A 17,036-nucleotide genomic window follows, 5' to 3' on the forward strand; every position below is an offset into this window, starting at 1 on the left:
AACCCAAGGAAACTCATTTGTACTGTAGTCGCTGTGGTGATGTTAGGAACGTTATTAACACAAAAATCAGTGGGAATGTTTAATTCTCTGTCCAAAAGGGTTGCTACACTGATCCTGGAGTAAAGACGTTGAGGAGTCCAGATATTTTCCGATTACTTTGAAATATCTCTCTCACACACAAACACACACACACACACACACACGCACACACACACGCACTCACACACACACCGCACTCACACACTATCCTTCTCTTTATGATTCATTGAGGGACCACATTGATTAGAAATAATGTGCTAAACGTCTTATTCAAATTATCCAGTGACACTGAAATGCAATGATCAATAGAGTTCACTCTCTAAGTTCTCTGTGCCTCCATCCTCATCCTCCAATTACATACCCTGAGGTGGCACTAGTTGACCAGGGACTTAATTAGATTGGTGCATGATCATGCATGACAAAGTGCTAAGTTTAAAGATTATTTATTAGTGTGACAAGTCGGCTTACATTAACAATGCAATGACGTTACTGTAAAAATCCCCAAGTTGCCACACTCTGGCGTCTGTTGGGGTACACTGAGGGAGAATTTAGCATGGCCAATGCACCTAACCAACACATCTTTCGGACGATGGGAGGAAACCGAAGTACCCGGAGGAAACCCACGCAGACACGGGAATAACGTGCAGACTCCGCACAGACAGTGACCCAAGCTGGGAATTGAACCCGGGTCCCTGGCGTTGTAAGGCAGCAGTGCTAACCTGAGTGTTTTCTATTAACTCGTGCAATATCTGTGACGTGGGAACTCACCAGATCTTGTCACCTGTCATTAGGCATATTGGAAGAATTTGCAGGCTGATATTCGGACCGGATCACTTCTCCTGTAAGTATAAAGCCTCGAAGTGGGTTTAAGTTCGAGAGCTTCTGGTCCAGAAAACCTGTTTCTGTGCCGGAGCTTCTGAAATTCACATATAAATTCTTGTCCGAAATGCACTGTGGTTTGCGGTGGCATGAAGACGCACAGATACCTCCTGTAAGTCCAGCTGTCACCTGTGACAGGGGTACTGACGGCTTTGCCGGTTTTAACGAAAGATGAGGTCTGGGACCGTCATCTGTGAAACAGCAATTCTCAATTTTGTTAACATTGCTGCATGATATTGCGGGATTTTTAGTGTAGCAGTTTATTATGGGTTTTATTAGTTTGATGATAGTGCTACTGCATCTGATAACTTTCTCATTATTATAATGTAGCTACATTTGCTGTTTAGTATTGATACCAAATCATTTGCCTCCGTTTCCGGAGGCGCCTGCGCCATTAGCACAGTACCTGTTTAACTGAGTCGATGGATCAATTTCATTTTAATAAACTCATACACCCACAACTGATAAGTCTGTGTTGTTCATTTCGAAAGAACGTAAGCTTTGGACGCTGGCTGATAATCAAACAAGTATGCCAACCAAATTTCAATAAGCAAATGTATCAAAGAGTGAGTTATATGCTTCTACTGAGGGTTAATCTGCAAGTTTTATTACGATAAATAATAAAATATGTTTTAATTCCATCATATTACTCGCAAGAAGAACATTTTGTATCGGTATTGCTTGAATCATGCTCACCTCTAAAGTGATTGTGTATTGTGTCCACAGTCCCCATGTCGAGCGAGTTATTGTGCAGTATCCTTCTCTCTCACAGTGCCTCATTGCCCGGTAATACACTGCAGCGTCTGACAGCTCAACCGTGTTAACAGGGAGAGTCGTGGAGCCTTTCTCACGGTCCACAGATACTTGAAACCTTCCCACAGCTGTTTCATCTCTGAATGTGGATAAAAGATACTCTGTCGTTTGATCGGTGAATTGCCAGTACGAGAATACAAAGTCACTTGCAGTGACAGTAATATTGTGATGAAGATAGATGATTTTTCATTGCTTTACCCGATACATCGATATCTGAACTGTCTCTGAACGACAAGGAACAGCTGTCAAAACAAGAACAAAATCAACATTAAGGTTTATACAGGGATAATTAAATAAAGAGTCTGTGTACATAGACGGAAGTAATTAATCTGTGCGTCTATCTATCGATCTGTCTGCCTATCTGTGCCTCTATCCATTCATCTAATTATTATCCACATTTTCATCTTTCTATATTCTTGTTTAGAATTTTCTCTCGCACACCTATCTGCCTAGATATCTGAAAGGTAGTTATTATTTCCTATCTGCATTTTACGTTGTGTGTCTAACAACGAATCAAAATAGATGACTGGATATGTTTCGCACATTGCATCTGTAATGACAGTTATAGGACGTGGTAACTCTATCCAATTGGAGGTTAAACGTGGGATGTCCCAGCTTCTAGTATCACCGACATTACTTCCCCTGATTTGGGGAAAGTTTCAAAATGCTGTGGAGACAGGCCAGAGAACAAAATATTGTCCAGCTGGATCCGCTCTCTATCTCACTGTGTCTGCTTCGCACAGCGATACATTCCGGAGTCCTGGGCAGCCGTGTCAACGATAAATATGGTGCTGGAATTCTTTACTTGGTCAAAGGACAGTTTTGTAACGTCCTTCGATCACATTCCCATCGTAAATGGAGACGATAAATATCGCAGCCCCGGCAGCATTTGTCTGCACCAGGCCACAGAATAGCCAGATCCAATGGAGAGCTCACACATCAGTTCAATGCATGTCCCTTCCCGAGACTCAACCTGCTCGGGGTGGGAGCTCGGACCCTGACACTGAACGGCTATGAAGGAAAATAATCACTCACAAATTGCACGGTATTAAGAGATTATTAGAATCAACACATCTGATTAGAAAAATGAACTCACACAATATCAGCAGTAACAGAGCTCCAACAGGAAGCAGTTCTTTGCTTGGGTTTCGCTTCATGATGATGAGGATGCACGAGAGGATCAATCCGAGTCTGATTTCGAGACTGGGACTTGATGCCGAGTCCAGGACTCTGAATGGTGGGGAAGGGACTGGGAGGAGTGAGCTGTACTTTCTCCTCTTGAATGCGACATTGAAGGTCCATATTATCACCGACTGGGCTCTTATGGGATGTCGGTACCTGACGTTACTGACGGTGCCACTGAGCGATTAGTTGTTTCTCAATCCAGAGACCAATTGAACTGTCACTGCTACCGAACTTCTTCGCTTCCTGTGTGTAGCAACAGCGTAAATTGTTTCACGAGGTTGGTGCTCTGTTCTCTTTCAAAATGAAAAGAGCCATTCATAATCTTAGAATCGTTGTAGCACTAACAGAGATCATTCTGGCCATTGCTCACGTACTGTCTGTATTGATGGATTATCCACTTATTCTTTATAGGCAACTTGCATTCAATAAATCTTATATTCTTAAAATTTCCGTTTGCTAGTCAAACAGTAATCCACCTGCCTCTGACAATTACTGGTAGACTCTCTCTCTCTATTACAGATTGGCATGGACCATTGCAACCTCTCACAGTCGACTTCTCCAAACACAAAAGTCTTCTAATCGCTCCCTCCGTTTCATAAAGATCACCTGAAATGCCGCCATCCAGTCACGCACTGAGAGACCAGCCGATTAACTCTCTTTCTTTTCAACCGTTCTCAAACTTGATTGGATACAAATCTGCCAACTACTTCTGAGCAGAATTACTGCTCCATTGAAAATATCGCCAGTTGCTCAAGTCTCCGCTGAGCGCTGTGCTCTATCATCCCCACTGTATCCTTCCCAGTCTTTCTTACACAGTCTCTGAGGTTAACACGAATCGATTGACGAGCCTCCGCTTAATGTGGTGCTCTCTCATCCCCACTTCATATTTCCCAGTAACTCTTCCGCACTGTCACTGAGATTAACGCCAAAGGAACGAAAAGTCGCTACACGGATCTAAGTGTTTGAATTGCGTTCTCAACAATGATGTGTACAGACTTACACGTGTCCCCTTGTGTTCTGAAATCTGCGTCCATGTTAATCAACCTCAGGTGCTGTATCTGTTCAATGCCATCGGTAGCTTATTCTCCGGTTTTTTATTTTAAAGTTTATTGATCATTGTCACAAGAAAGGTTACATTAACACTGCAATGAAGTGAATGTGAAATCCCCTAGTCGGGATAATGAGTAAAGCCCAAATATACCGGTCGGGCAACTTGCAGTGGCCGGTCATTCGGTGACATGTTTCAGAACATTCAACTATTTAAATAGCAAGTAAATATTAGAAATGTTAAAGAAAAAACACATGCTACTTTATTAAAGCTTCTCTTTATTTATGATTTAACCTGATCTTCAACCCGTTTATCACTCTCAGTGCTTTTCAGTCTCTTCAATTTCCCTTTCGATAGTTCCCTCATTTTCTGTCTATCTCTCCTATGAAGATTGAACGTTTCTATTTCTATTTGCTGCTCGTTCATTGCGGTTTACATCTTCCTTCTTTTTTCTTCTCCATGTCTGTTTTCATCTATCTTCATTTCTGACGGAATTTTAATCAGTAGATTCTATATTTTATTTTGTGTTGCGCTCATTTCCTTTACTAATGGACTTTTTATAATTCCATTCACTCTGCCGATACTCCGGACTCAGCAGAGTTGCTCTCGCAGTCTGTGCATGTTTTTGTATGGGCTCACCCTATGTTTGTCACACTGTGGCTCACGGCGTAGAGATAGGTGGCAGTGTCTGTAACTTTGGCGTCTCTCACAGTCAGGGCGCTGAATTTGCTGTCTCCGCCGATTGAGGCAGTGATCCTCTCGCGTTGATCGGTTTCTGTTCTGGCCATCACCAGATACTGGGGTGGCTGATTCGGGGACTGTCGGGACCAATATACGTTGCTAAATGTAGTGGTCGTGGTGCAGTTCATGGATAAGGTTCCCCCTTCACTAACAACCTTCCGCCGATGAAGCTGCATCACCTCATCTGCTCCAGTCACCCCAGTGCAGGTCAGAGCGAAACACAGCAAACAGAGTCTGTGAATTCGGAGCATTTTTCAGATCATATGAAATTCCTGCTGATGCATTTGTCCAGGGAGTTCAGATTAGAACCAGGACCTGGGTTTAATATTCGGAAGAGTTTACAAGGAGTCAAACGCCTGCTTCGTGTCCAACTGAGGCGCCTATCTGTCGAACTGATCAAAGAAGCTGAGACTCGGGTTTTATCCGCCCACATTCACTGGCATCGATTCTACTGGAATCGGAGATGAAGAATTGAAGCCGGAATAAATAAACCCCATCAGTGACCCCATGTTTCCGGTTACAAATCTCTTCCCACGTGTCTAACTAGGAAACTATTTCGTCCGATCGGAACTCTGACTGAACCCAGCACGGGGTGAATCCATTCACTGGCAGACAGCTCACCAGCTACCAACCCCACAGCACCACAGCGGATACAGGGAAATGCAGTGAGAGCATTCCGAGACACGACAGCAAAATATACAGGGTGAAGTTTGGAAAGGGTGTCTTCAAATATCCAACTCCACTTTTACTGAGCAGACAACAACGATGCTGCTACTCAGCTTCTGGATTGTGCGGGAACATTCCTGACAGGTAATTATGGACCAAACGCATTTCATATCTACTTTAATTTTACAAACTTGTTTTTGAACTGAATTTTACGGATTCAGTCGGTCTGATCTGTTTTCGTTCGAACATGATTTTCAGATCTGAGTCATGGAGATTCTGTTACTCAGTCGCTGTCCTCAGAATAACAGACAGAAGGAAAAACTGTGACTTTGAACTGTACCTATGATACTAGAATGAGCAACTACAATTTATACTGGTACCGGCAACACCCTGTGTTACAGTGGGGAAGAACTCGATGTTTGGTGAAGATGTAGCAGATTTTGCTGAAAGCCGTTTCTCTGGAGAACTTCAGGCATCGAGTAAATTCACCAGTTTGACCATCTCGGGTCTGCAGCTGACTGACGCTGCCTTGTATTTCTGCGCTCTCACTGAAACTCACAGTGATAGAAAGCAGTCTGACTGCTGCACAAAAACTGTCTTGAACTATAGGTTGAAAATCCTGTCTGCTGCGGGTTGCTCAGAATCGCGGGCAGATGCAGCCATAATGTGACTGTCAGTTATGCAAGATTGCTCATTAACCTGTGATCAGTCCAAGTGTTTCCAGTATCCTGCCACGTCAACCATTGTGTCTCTATGAGTCTGTGAGATCTCTCAGTTGTGAGCTGGCTGATATCGAAAGGAAATCCCTCGAGCCGAGCTGATTTCAGCACCTCGATAGGGGAACGGGTGCACTTTTCCGGATCGGGTTGCGGGGATGAAACCCTGCTCTGTTAATTGGCAGCTGCAAATTCTTGGTTGCTTATAGTAACAAACATCATTGAGGAAACATTCTGAAGTTCACTGGTCATTGGGGGAATTCTGTGCTCAATGTCTATTTAAAAGATCACAGTCACTTCATTGTGAAATTTCTTCATTGTGTCTACACTTTCTCGGAAGCAGTACATCTCTCGGATCAAATAAACCCAGTGACCAGGCCGCGGTAGTAGACTTCAGAAACCTGTCAGGGGAGAGGGGGATTGAGTTGTTCAATATTAGAGACACGGAAACTTCATCCAAGGGCAACAACTGAGCTAAATGGAATAGATTTAAGAAGATCGGCGATAGCACAAATGCAAGTTAAAATAAACTAATATAACTCCTCAAATGTTGCTCACCTCTTGTTGAGGTTGTGGTTTTCTTCTGATCTCTTGGGAAGGTCCCTGTGACTCACATGGAGAGTGAATTATTGATTATGTTTATCAGCGTAAGTCCGCCCTCTAGTGGTACCTAACTGGAACTCCCATGTGTGGGCTTATTGTCTGGGATCCGCTCTATCTCTGCAGCAGTGTGGGCTCCGTGGCACAGTGATACACGGCGGTGTCAGAGAGAAGCATCCCGGCAACATTAAAAAGAACAGTTTTATTTCCTTTGCGCAAAACAGCAAGAACATCTGTCCGGTAGATGTTGAAACGTATCTCCCGTGCCATATATCTTCAATAATATTTATTTTAAATATCAATGTACACAATAATCCCGAACTGCAACTCCAGACAATATCTCCCATGGGGAATGGGTCACAAAATTCTTATACAGTGCCTGGTGACAAATAGGCGAATGCACCACCCGAGCACATGTTGCAAACTTCCATTCCAATTTAGGTATGAAAGTTTGCAACAGGGAATGAACAATGTTATTCCATATTGGCACTTCATCAACCGGATGCCAGTTCCAGCCATCCAGTGACTGACCTTCCCCGAGACTCACAGAGGCCAGCGCCTGCCGTAAGTGCAAGTCACCACCAGATGGTGATATTGTATTAGTTTAATCACAAGATAGTGAAACTGCAGTTTGAACTCACAGCTGAGTTTGGTTTTCTTGATATCAGCTGGCCTGGAAGAGGGCAGCCCCAACATCATCACCACCATTTGAAAAGCAATTAGGGAATACAATAAATTGTGGACTCAGCAACGAATCCCACACTCGGTCAAATTAATTTTAAAATGGTTTGTTTTGGAGATAGTTTTGGTGTCTCGTCCCCCAGTGACCTCGAGTGGTGCGGAATTGCTATCAGTTTTACACTGTTTGAGCTGACCAAATTTGGAGAGCTCCCTGATCACAAATACCATTCCAATAAATCTCCTTCCGGCCTGTCAAGGCCAGTTGTGTGCAGAGTAATATAGCATAGTGGTAAAGATATATAAAAAATACATAACCTATTTGAATAAAACAGAAAAAATCCGTATCATTCATTCCTGGAATTATACTGTTTTTCCGTTATTATCGCTGGGTCAGTATAGAATGTGCAGAGGTTAATTTCAAACTAAAAGGATGTTTCCTTTGTGACAGGGACAAAAACTTGGGAGATAATGTTAATAAACTCCTCAAGGTCTCCTCAGAAATGATGAGATTATGCCTTTTTGTCACCATGATGTTCTTTGGTCTGTGATATCCTCTTCCCCAGAAATCAGTGGTGGCAAGTTCATTGAAAAGAATTAGGACGGGGTGAGGTCGATTATTGAATGACCAGGGAGTCAGAGTGTACAGGGGAAACATGGAAATACAGATGTCACAATTCAATCCGCCAGGAACTTATCAAATGTCGGGCAGTCTCGAGGTGGCACAGTTGCCTCCTCCAGCTCCAAATTTGTATGTTCACATGGCCACAAGTGGACTTATTACATTAGTTGATTACAAGTCGCCTTTATGCAGAAGTTAAACGTCATAAATGCGCTCATGATATTTTAATGTGCTTTTTGTGTCCTTTACTACCCATTCCCCGCCTGCCCGCCTATGAAACAACCATTTATCATCTCCTCTCTCACTCTCCAGCAGCTTACAACTGGCCTGTTCAGAGGTATATTTAATCAGTGCGTGTTACTGGATCAGAAACAGCGTATCTGCAATCAACATGTTCCACAGAGTAGTAACTGAGAATTGAGAATGAGCTGCCTGTGCGTCAGGGTGTCTCCTGAGGCTAATCTTGTTTCCCCTTTTCCTTTAACTATTGTTTTTCTGATGATCATTAACAAACCAACCCACACAGCAGAACGCTGTCTCCCACCAGGACATTGGCTGCAGCACAGATCGAGGTGTTTCCTTTCACTGACATCCAGCTCACTCAGGACGTCGGATCATTGAGGGCGGGGATTATAACGGGTGGCTTCAGTTATGAAGTTGGGGCGGCCTGGGTGGGATTGTGGCCGATGCAGACTCGATGGGCCGAATGGCCTCCTTCTGCACTGTAGGGTTTCTATGATGATTATGTGATGTTTCCCTGTTCCACTGCAGTTATGCAGTTCATTTTCTCAGTCTCTCCTGCTAACTGTTGGGTGACGGTTCGACCGAGGTTAATTTGGTTTCCTCTCGGTGTGTATCTGAGCGCTTGCGAGCGCCGCTGCACTGCAACAGCTGCAGTCCAACTTAAGGCTCAACAGAGCAGAGCTCGCACCAACAATCCAAAGGCAGTTTTTGTGCAGGGGTGAGACTGCTTTCCATCACTGTGATAGCTGGAAAGCGCAGTAATACACGGCGACATCAGTCAGCTGCAGATCCGAAACGGTTAAACTGGTGAATTTAGTCGATGTATGAAGCTCGATAGAGAAACGGCTTTTGGCAAAACCTGCTTTATCTTCACTGTTGTATGTATTTCTCCGCACGATAAACTCGGGATGGTTTCCTGGGAGTTGCCGGTACCAGTGTAATTCATAGTTTCTCTGTGTAGTTTCATAGTTACAGGTGAATATGAGCGCTGCTCCTTCTGCCTTAACATCTGAGGGCAGCGGCTGAGTGACAGAATCTCCATGACTCAGATCTGGAATATAATAAATTAATCAGGAAAAGTATAGACCGGTGGCTGGTTGAAATCTGATTCCAATCAAGCTTGGGGAATGAAAGAACGCATCCACATTTACCTGCCAGAAATATTCCCCACACAACCCAGATGCTGAGCAGCCGCATTGTCTCTGTCCGCTCTGTGAAAGGGGAGGGTTTGGATATTTAGCCAACCGTTCTAAACCCCGCCCTCAATAATCTGCTGCCGTGTCTCAGGCTGTACTCACCTCACTTCCTTGCTTTTCCATTGGTGCTGTGAGGCCGGCAGATAGCAAAGAGAATCACCCCGAGCTGCATTACAGTCACTATTCTTGCAGAGAAAATGCTTCCCGAATTATCCACCAGAGTTGGGGAAGGAACACCTTCACCTTAATTGTACTAAAGAAAGTAAATAATTTTTGAATGAATTTGTCACTTTGTTTTCATGGATTTTGCTCCACTAGCAGCGTAGTGATAACCATGACTGCAGTGAAATTCCTCTCACGGGCTTTAATTATTATTAATACATGAAGTAATGTCAGCGTTACTGGGAAGTCTAGATTTCAACTCCATTCCTAATTACCCTTGAGAAGGAGAGGGGGTGTGCAGGTTCTTAAACTGCTGTGGTCTCTCGGGACTATTAATATGGTGAAAGAGGATGCGTAGCACATCTAGCTTTTCCAGTAATAGAAAGTTCCTCCCGGTGCTGCTGTTTCATCCCAAACTCCAAAGATGTGCAGGTTCGGTGGATTGGCCAAGCTAACTTGCCCCTTAGTGTCGCAAGATGTGTGTGTAGGTTAGGGGGATTAGCGGGCTGAATATGTGGGCTTCCGGGGATAGGGCCTGAGTGGGATTGTTGTCGGGGAGTCGGTGTAGGTTCAATGGGCCAAATTGCCTCCTTCTGCACTGTAGGGATCCGATGTTTCTATGATATTCAGGCAAGTAGATTTGAAAAAATGGAAAAGCATTGACTGTAGGAACCTGCAGCCGACATTGGAGCATGGTCATTGTCGCATCACACGTCACTATAGGTAAAACACTCCAGTGTATTCTACCGTTCTGCTCTCAATGTTGAAAATGCTTTAAAGGCGAATGTTTAATTGAGAATGTCAATATCGAGACTGAGCTGCCGACCAGTGCTGTTGCTGAGGAACTTTTGGCCATAGTTCCGTAGATGCCTATTCAAGTAGCTAATTTTGGTTGCATTGAACTGGGTTGCAATCATTAATGTCCATTTATGTTAGGTATGAAAGTATGTATCTGGCATATATTCACTGAGAGCGAGTCAATATCCCAATGCTGAAACTCGAGTAAAGCTGAAACGCCCTCTGGTGGCATTTGTTCGAATTATGTGCCTCAATGTTCCACTTCTCCCTGAGAGATTGCACAGGACTGTGTTGCGGTGTGGGAGATCCTTATACTTGGAAAGCGTGCCTCGTGCAGTGGGGAAGAGAATTATATTTTACTCTGAGAGATTTGGTTTGAAGCGCAGATTGGACACAAGGATGGATATCCATTTTGCCTGATGGGGAAAGGAGTTTGGCAAAGTGATGATTTATTCATTTTTTATTCAAGATTTACTTTAAAAATTCAGAGAACATTTTACAGAAACGTTTTTTTAAAGTTCACAGAAGGGAACATAACAATTGATTTTCATATTGAGAACAGAGCACGTGTGCTCTGAGCTGCCCAATATATGTACAACTGTAACAGACACCAAAAAGAGAAAACAGGAGCTCAACATGAAGAAAAGGAAACAATTGTGTATGTCGCGAAAAGATGGAAACAAAACATTGTTGTTGCAGGCATCTGTCCCCAGAGGCTCAGCAATGTGCAATGTAAGAGAAGTTAAACTGGCTGACAAACTGTCCTCCAGATTCCTACTTCATGAGAAATTTAAATAAAGGGTCGTTTCACAAACTAATCCTCAGCAATGGGAAAGAAGAACAAGGATCCAACTAAACTTAAACCTGGTTCGCTGGATCCAGAGTGCTCACAGTTAGACCAGAAAACCGACAACAGACCAGTCGGCTTCAAATGGTCGCTCAAAGCAATTGATCCACTTGTTGTTCCTCCCACATTGAATGAAGGAGGTCACATACTCTGAGTGACCATTTGCATCTGGCGGCTCTGTTCCTGGTTAAGTGGTGTGATGGTGAGCACTCTGGACTCTGAATTCAGTAATACGAGTTCAGATCTCGGTGAAACGTTCCTTCTATTTGCTAAAGCCGGTGATTGGTTTGCTGAAGGACATTTTATTTGAAATTCTCAGAAAGTGAATTTTAGACTCTGAGGAAATTTCAGCAAATTCCACCGCAATCACATTGCAGACAATGCAGCGAATGATTCTCCTGGTGTTATTGCTTCAGCCCTCGAGGGCGATTGTTCAAGAAAGAATAGAGCTCGGAGGCAGAATCATAAAATCCCTGCAGTGCAGAAGGAAGCCATTCGGCCCATCGAGCCTGCGCCGATAACAATCACACCCTGGCCCTATCCCCATACACTTACCCTCTTAGTCCCCCTGACACTACGGGCAAAGTAGCATGGCCAATCAACCTACCCACACACCTTTGGATTCTGCGCCGGATGCTCAGCTTCCTTCCACACACGCAGACACGGGGAGAATGTGCAAACTGCAGAATGTCACCCGAAGCCAGAATTGAAACCCGGTGCCTAACACTGTGAGGTAGCATTGTGCCACCGTGCCGGAAACATAGAAACATAGAAACATAGAAACCCTACAGTGCAGAAGGAGGCCATTCGGCCCATCGAGTCTGCACCGACCACAATCCCACCCAGGCCCTACCCCCACACCCCCACATATTTTACCCGCTAATCCCTCTAACTACACATCTCAGGGACAATTTTTAACCTGGCCAATCAACCTAACCCGCATATCTTTGGACTGTGGGAGGAAACCGGAGCACCCGGAGGAAACCCACGCAGACACGAGGAGAATGTGCAAACTCCACACAGACAGTGACCTGAGCTGGGAATCGAACCCAGGACCCTGGAGCTGTGAAGCAGCAGTGCTAACCACTGTGCTACCGTGCCGCCCGACTGTGCTACCGTGCCGCCTGTAATGCCACAGAGTGCAGGGGTTCCCCAACCGGTATCATTTACTGAGTCCTTTCTCCCAATTTAAACAAGACTTAGAACGAAAAGAATAGTGGCTCCACGGAAATTCGAACTCAGTTTGCTTGATTCACAAACCAGAAAGCTAACCAGTTCACCATAGAACCGACAGGCCACTGGTTTAAGGCAGCAGGCCATTTTCCCAGATCTTTCTCTTAGTCACACACACACAAACACACACACACATTTTCTCTGCAATGTGCATTGTCATTGAAGTTGAACTGGCTTTCAAATTGTCCTCTCGATTCATACTTTGTGAGAAAGTTAAACCTCGGTTGCCTCGGCAAAGCAGCCAACATAATTAAGCACCCCACGCACCCCGGACATTCTCTCTTTCACCTACTTCCGTTGGGAAAAAAGATACAAAAGTCTGAGGTCACGTACCAGCTGACTCAGGAAGAGTTTCTGTCCTGCTCCCATCAGACTTTTGAATGTACCTACCTTCTATTAAGTTGACCTTTCTCTACACCCTCGCTATGACTGTGACATTACATTCTGCACTCTCTCATTTCTTTCCCTATGAACGTTATGCTTTGTCTGTATAATGCGCAAGAAACAATACTTTTCACTGTATACTAATACACGTGACAATAATAAATCAAATCAAAATCAAATCAAATATCATCTAGCAAATCAATCATCAGAATTGGCAAAGAAAAACAACGTTCCAAGGAGATTCGAACTCAGGTCGCTGGATTCAGACTCTGGAGTGCCCACAGTTTCACCACAGAACCAAATGCGGTTGGTGACGATTTGCAAGTGGCGCCCATGTTCCCGGTTGTGTGGTGTAACGGTGAGCATTCTGAACTCTGAATCCAGTAATCTGAAATCAGATCTCGGTGGAGCCTTGCTTTTCTTTGCTAAAGGCGATGATTGGTTTGCTGAAGGGTATTTTATTTAAAATTGGCAGAAAGTGAAATTTTAAACTCTGAAGAAATTTCAGCAAATTCCACCGCATCCACATTGCAGACGATGCAGGAAATGATTTCCTAGCTTCATGGCTTCAGTCACAGAGGACGATTGCTCAAGAAAATGAAGAGTTCGGAGGCAGAATCATAGAACCCTTATCGTGTAGAAGGAAGCAATTGGGCTCATCCAGCACCAGCAGCAAACGCACCCAGGCTCCATCCCTGTAATCCCGCATATTTCCCCAGTTAATCCCCTGACTCTAAGGGTAACGTAACATGACCAATCACCTAATCCGCACATTTTTGTCTTATAGGACGTGTGCTCGGTTTTCTTCCGCACATACAGACACGGGGAGAATGTGCAAACTGCACACAGTCACCCGAAACCAGAACTGAACACGGGCCCTGTTACTGGGAGGCAGTAGTGCTAACCACAGTTATTCTACCGATATAATTCGCTGAGTCATCTGCCCCAAGTTAAGCAGGAGTTCGGGCGTTGAGAATAGTGGTTTCATTGAGATTCGAGCTCGGAATGCTGGATTCAAAGTCCAGAGTGCTCACCGTTACACCATGGAACCAACTGGGCGTTGTTTTAATGCGGGAGACCTTTCACCCAAATCTCACACAAACACACGCTTGCTCAATAATTGCCAGGCTCCAGTCGGGTTGTTATTTGACACCAACTGCTCCTCTGATTCGACAGAACGTCAAAGAGTAGCGAAAGATGAAAAAAGAAAAACACTGATGCTACAAGCATCTGGCGCCAGAGTCTCAGCAATGTGTATTGACAAAGTGCCCTCTCGATTCGTACATGGTGACAAATGGAGAATAAATGTCATGGAGAAAATCAATTATCAGCATTGGTAAAGGAGAGCAAGGCTCCACTGAGATTTGAACTCAGATCGCAGCATTGAAAGTTCAGCGAGCTCACCATTACACCACGGAACACAGAGCACCGCAATGACTTGCAAATGACCTGCGAAACATGGCTATTTCTGGAGATATCTCCCGATAGGTCTTGCGATGAAATAATTTGAGATTTGGGGCACTCTGCCTTCTGAGCTTTTCTGATATCAACGGTGGCCTATAACGACACATTGTTATCATACTTGCTGTTGCTGTCACATCGAATGAAACAGATCAAATTGTTCGAGTGATCATTTGCCGGCAATGGGCGCGTTCTGAGATCTGTGGTGTACCGGTGAGCGCTCTGGAATCTGAATTCAGCAATTCGAGTTCGTATCGTGGCAAAACCTTGATTTGTTTTGCTAAAGCCGATGACGGGTTTGCAGAAGGGCATTTTATTTTAAATTGTCAGAAAGTGTAAATCTAAACACTGACGAAATCTCAGCAAATTCCACGGCATTCAAATTGCAGACGCTGCAGCGAATGCCTCTCCTGGCGTCATTGCATCAGCCCCACAGGATGATTGCTCAGGAATACAATGCGCTGAGAGGCAGGGAAGCCACTGTAGAAAGGGGGGGGGGGGGGGGGGTCCATCTTCATGTGTCGTGTCATTCACTCACTCATCTGTCCCAATTTAAAGATTTCGGAAGCGAGAGGCCAGAGTGCGATCCGTTACACCATGGAATCGACAGCACTGTGACCGAAGACACTAGACTTGTCTCCCAAAACACACACACGTACCTACACTCGCTCTCTCTCTCTCTCACGCGCACGCGCGCGCGCGCGCGCGCACACACACACACACACACTTGCTCAATAATTGCTGGACTCCATTCGAAGGGCTGTTGCTCCGGCACCAGCTGCTCCTTTCTTTCAACAGAGGAATTAAAGAGAAGATAAAATATGAAAAGACATTGATGCGGCAGGCATCTGGCGCCAGAGGCTCAGCAATGCGCATTGTAATAGCAGTTGAACTGGCTGACAAATTGCCCTCTCGATTCGTACGTTGTGAAAAAATTGAACGAAATGCCCTTCGGCAAATCAACCATCAGCGTTGACCAAAGTTCCGCCGAGATTTGAACTCAGATCGCTGGATTCAGAGTCCAGAGTGCTCACCATTACACCACGGAACCCAACACACAATATCTGCCTGCAAATAATCATGCAATACCTGTGCCAGTCTGAACAGCAGGGAGAAAAATCATTCCCATTCCACAATCCCGTCAATTACCCACAGCAATTCATACTGACATTGCCCTGCTGTTTCCTCCGAAAATAATGAGTACTCTACCTTCAACTGCATTGAATTTCACTGCAGCTCACCACATTCAAAGAGCAATGTTAGCATCGACCTGTTATAAACTCTATTGTGGTCAATCTACTGAACAGCATCAGCTGTTCACCCTCTATTTTCGTCGCATTGGAAGCCAGTGTGAAAATGTGAACAATTTCTAACCTTAACAGACAGGAAGCAGAGTGTGACTGTGGATAATTGGCACTGTGCACATTGCTGTAATCAGTACCTGGGAGAATCGGGCAGGTGGGATCCTGGTCATCGAGTGGTGAGGGGTCGGCGTTTTCAGGGTCGCAGACTGGCTTCGATGTACTAAGATTTAATGGTTTTGATTTTTAAAAAACTTGAAGTACTTCCTGATCGATAGCAGCTCTGTCAGAATCAGTGGAGTGAGATTTGTAGTTGGCTTGCGAGCTGGAAATGTCACATGTGCAACAGGTAAAGGACAAACACAGATAGTGAAGGACAGTGATAGATTGTAAGGTTCTGCCGATAGAGATCGTGATACAACGTAACGTCTGGGTGCTAATGGGCCAGATTTACCCGTTTACACTGACAAAAATATCACGCATTTCTGGATACAAATTCCCAGGCGAAGAAGAAAACTTCTCACCGAATGAACGTTAAACTCTTTCACCTTTATTGATTGCAGTTTTCATTCCTTCACTGAGATCAACAAAGCGGGATGGAGAAAGATTCAGTTTGATTGGTGACGCTGCCGGAGGGATGGAGAGCTGGAGTTCACCCAGGAAAGCAGCAAAGATTAAACACGATGGAGTCTAACGTGGGGCTGCAATCAACGATTCTGAAATTACATCTGATATGCTGCGACTAAGCTAACCGTCCTCCTGCTGCAGCGATGCTTGCACCCTTTCTTAACATACGTGAAGCCAAACGCTGTTTCCATCTGGTGTCTCAGCTTGTTCTGAATTCAAAGTTTACAGTTAACCGATCAATAAAATCCCCACCGTTACAATGCATTCCTCTCAGTCAGCAGTAACATCATTCCCGTCTTCTATTTATTTGCTGCACCTCCTTCCAAACATTACAAACTCCTCTTACATCTTTCACTCTGACCTTTTCTCTGAAACATTTCATGATTAAACTTTTGAACTATTGTGGATAATTTTGTGACGCTAAAAAGCTGTTCATTTCCAAGGGGGAGCTAAAGCACATTGACGCACACAGAGAAACCCAGACACATACACGCACCCAGGGTGACAGAGGCCGAAGGAGAGACAACACACTGAAAACACAACCTGGTTCCGTCTCTGTTCCATTTCTGACTGCAGGTTCCGTGATGCTTTTGTGAATGAACGGAAATGTGAAACCGCCCGATTGTTTGGGTGGATTTGATTCAATTCGCTCTGTGGACACAGAGTTAAAACCAGGAATAATCAGAAGCGGGAAATCCCAATGGATTCAAACTCCATCACGTTAACCAGCCAGCCACGATGACTGGCGCTCTGAGCTATGAAACCAACCGCATGCCCATTTTAACAGTTACTCTTCT

General features: G+C 44.5%; 1 protein-coding gene and 1 non-coding gene across 2 annotated transcripts in view; both read right to left on the reverse strand.

Annotated features, from left to right (window-relative positions):
- The window catches only part of LOC144483994 (uncharacterized), a 105,096-nt gene that overhangs the window by 62,774 nt on the left and 25,286 nt on the right, over positions 1–17,036 (reverse strand). The window contains exon 5 of the mRNA XM_078202570.1: positions 7,559–7,579. Within this exon, the coding sequence (XP_078058696.1) occupies positions 7,559–7,579 (21 nt within the window). The remainder of the gene's footprint in view (positions 1–7,558; positions 7,580–17,036) is intronic.
- Positions 15,291–15,362, reverse strand: trnaq-cug (transfer RNA glutamine (anticodon CUG)). Its single transcript has one exon. It is a non-coding gene; the product is annotated as a tRNA-Gln (tRNA).

This window comes from Mustelus asterias, unplaced genomic scaffold, assembly GCF_964213995.1.
Source record: "Mustelus asterias unplaced genomic scaffold, sMusAst1.hap1.1 HAP1_SCAFFOLD_85, whole genome shotgun sequence".
In the NCBI taxonomy this organism is placed as follows: Eukaryota; Metazoa; Chordata; class Chondrichthyes; order Carcharhiniformes; family Triakidae; genus Mustelus; species Mustelus asterias.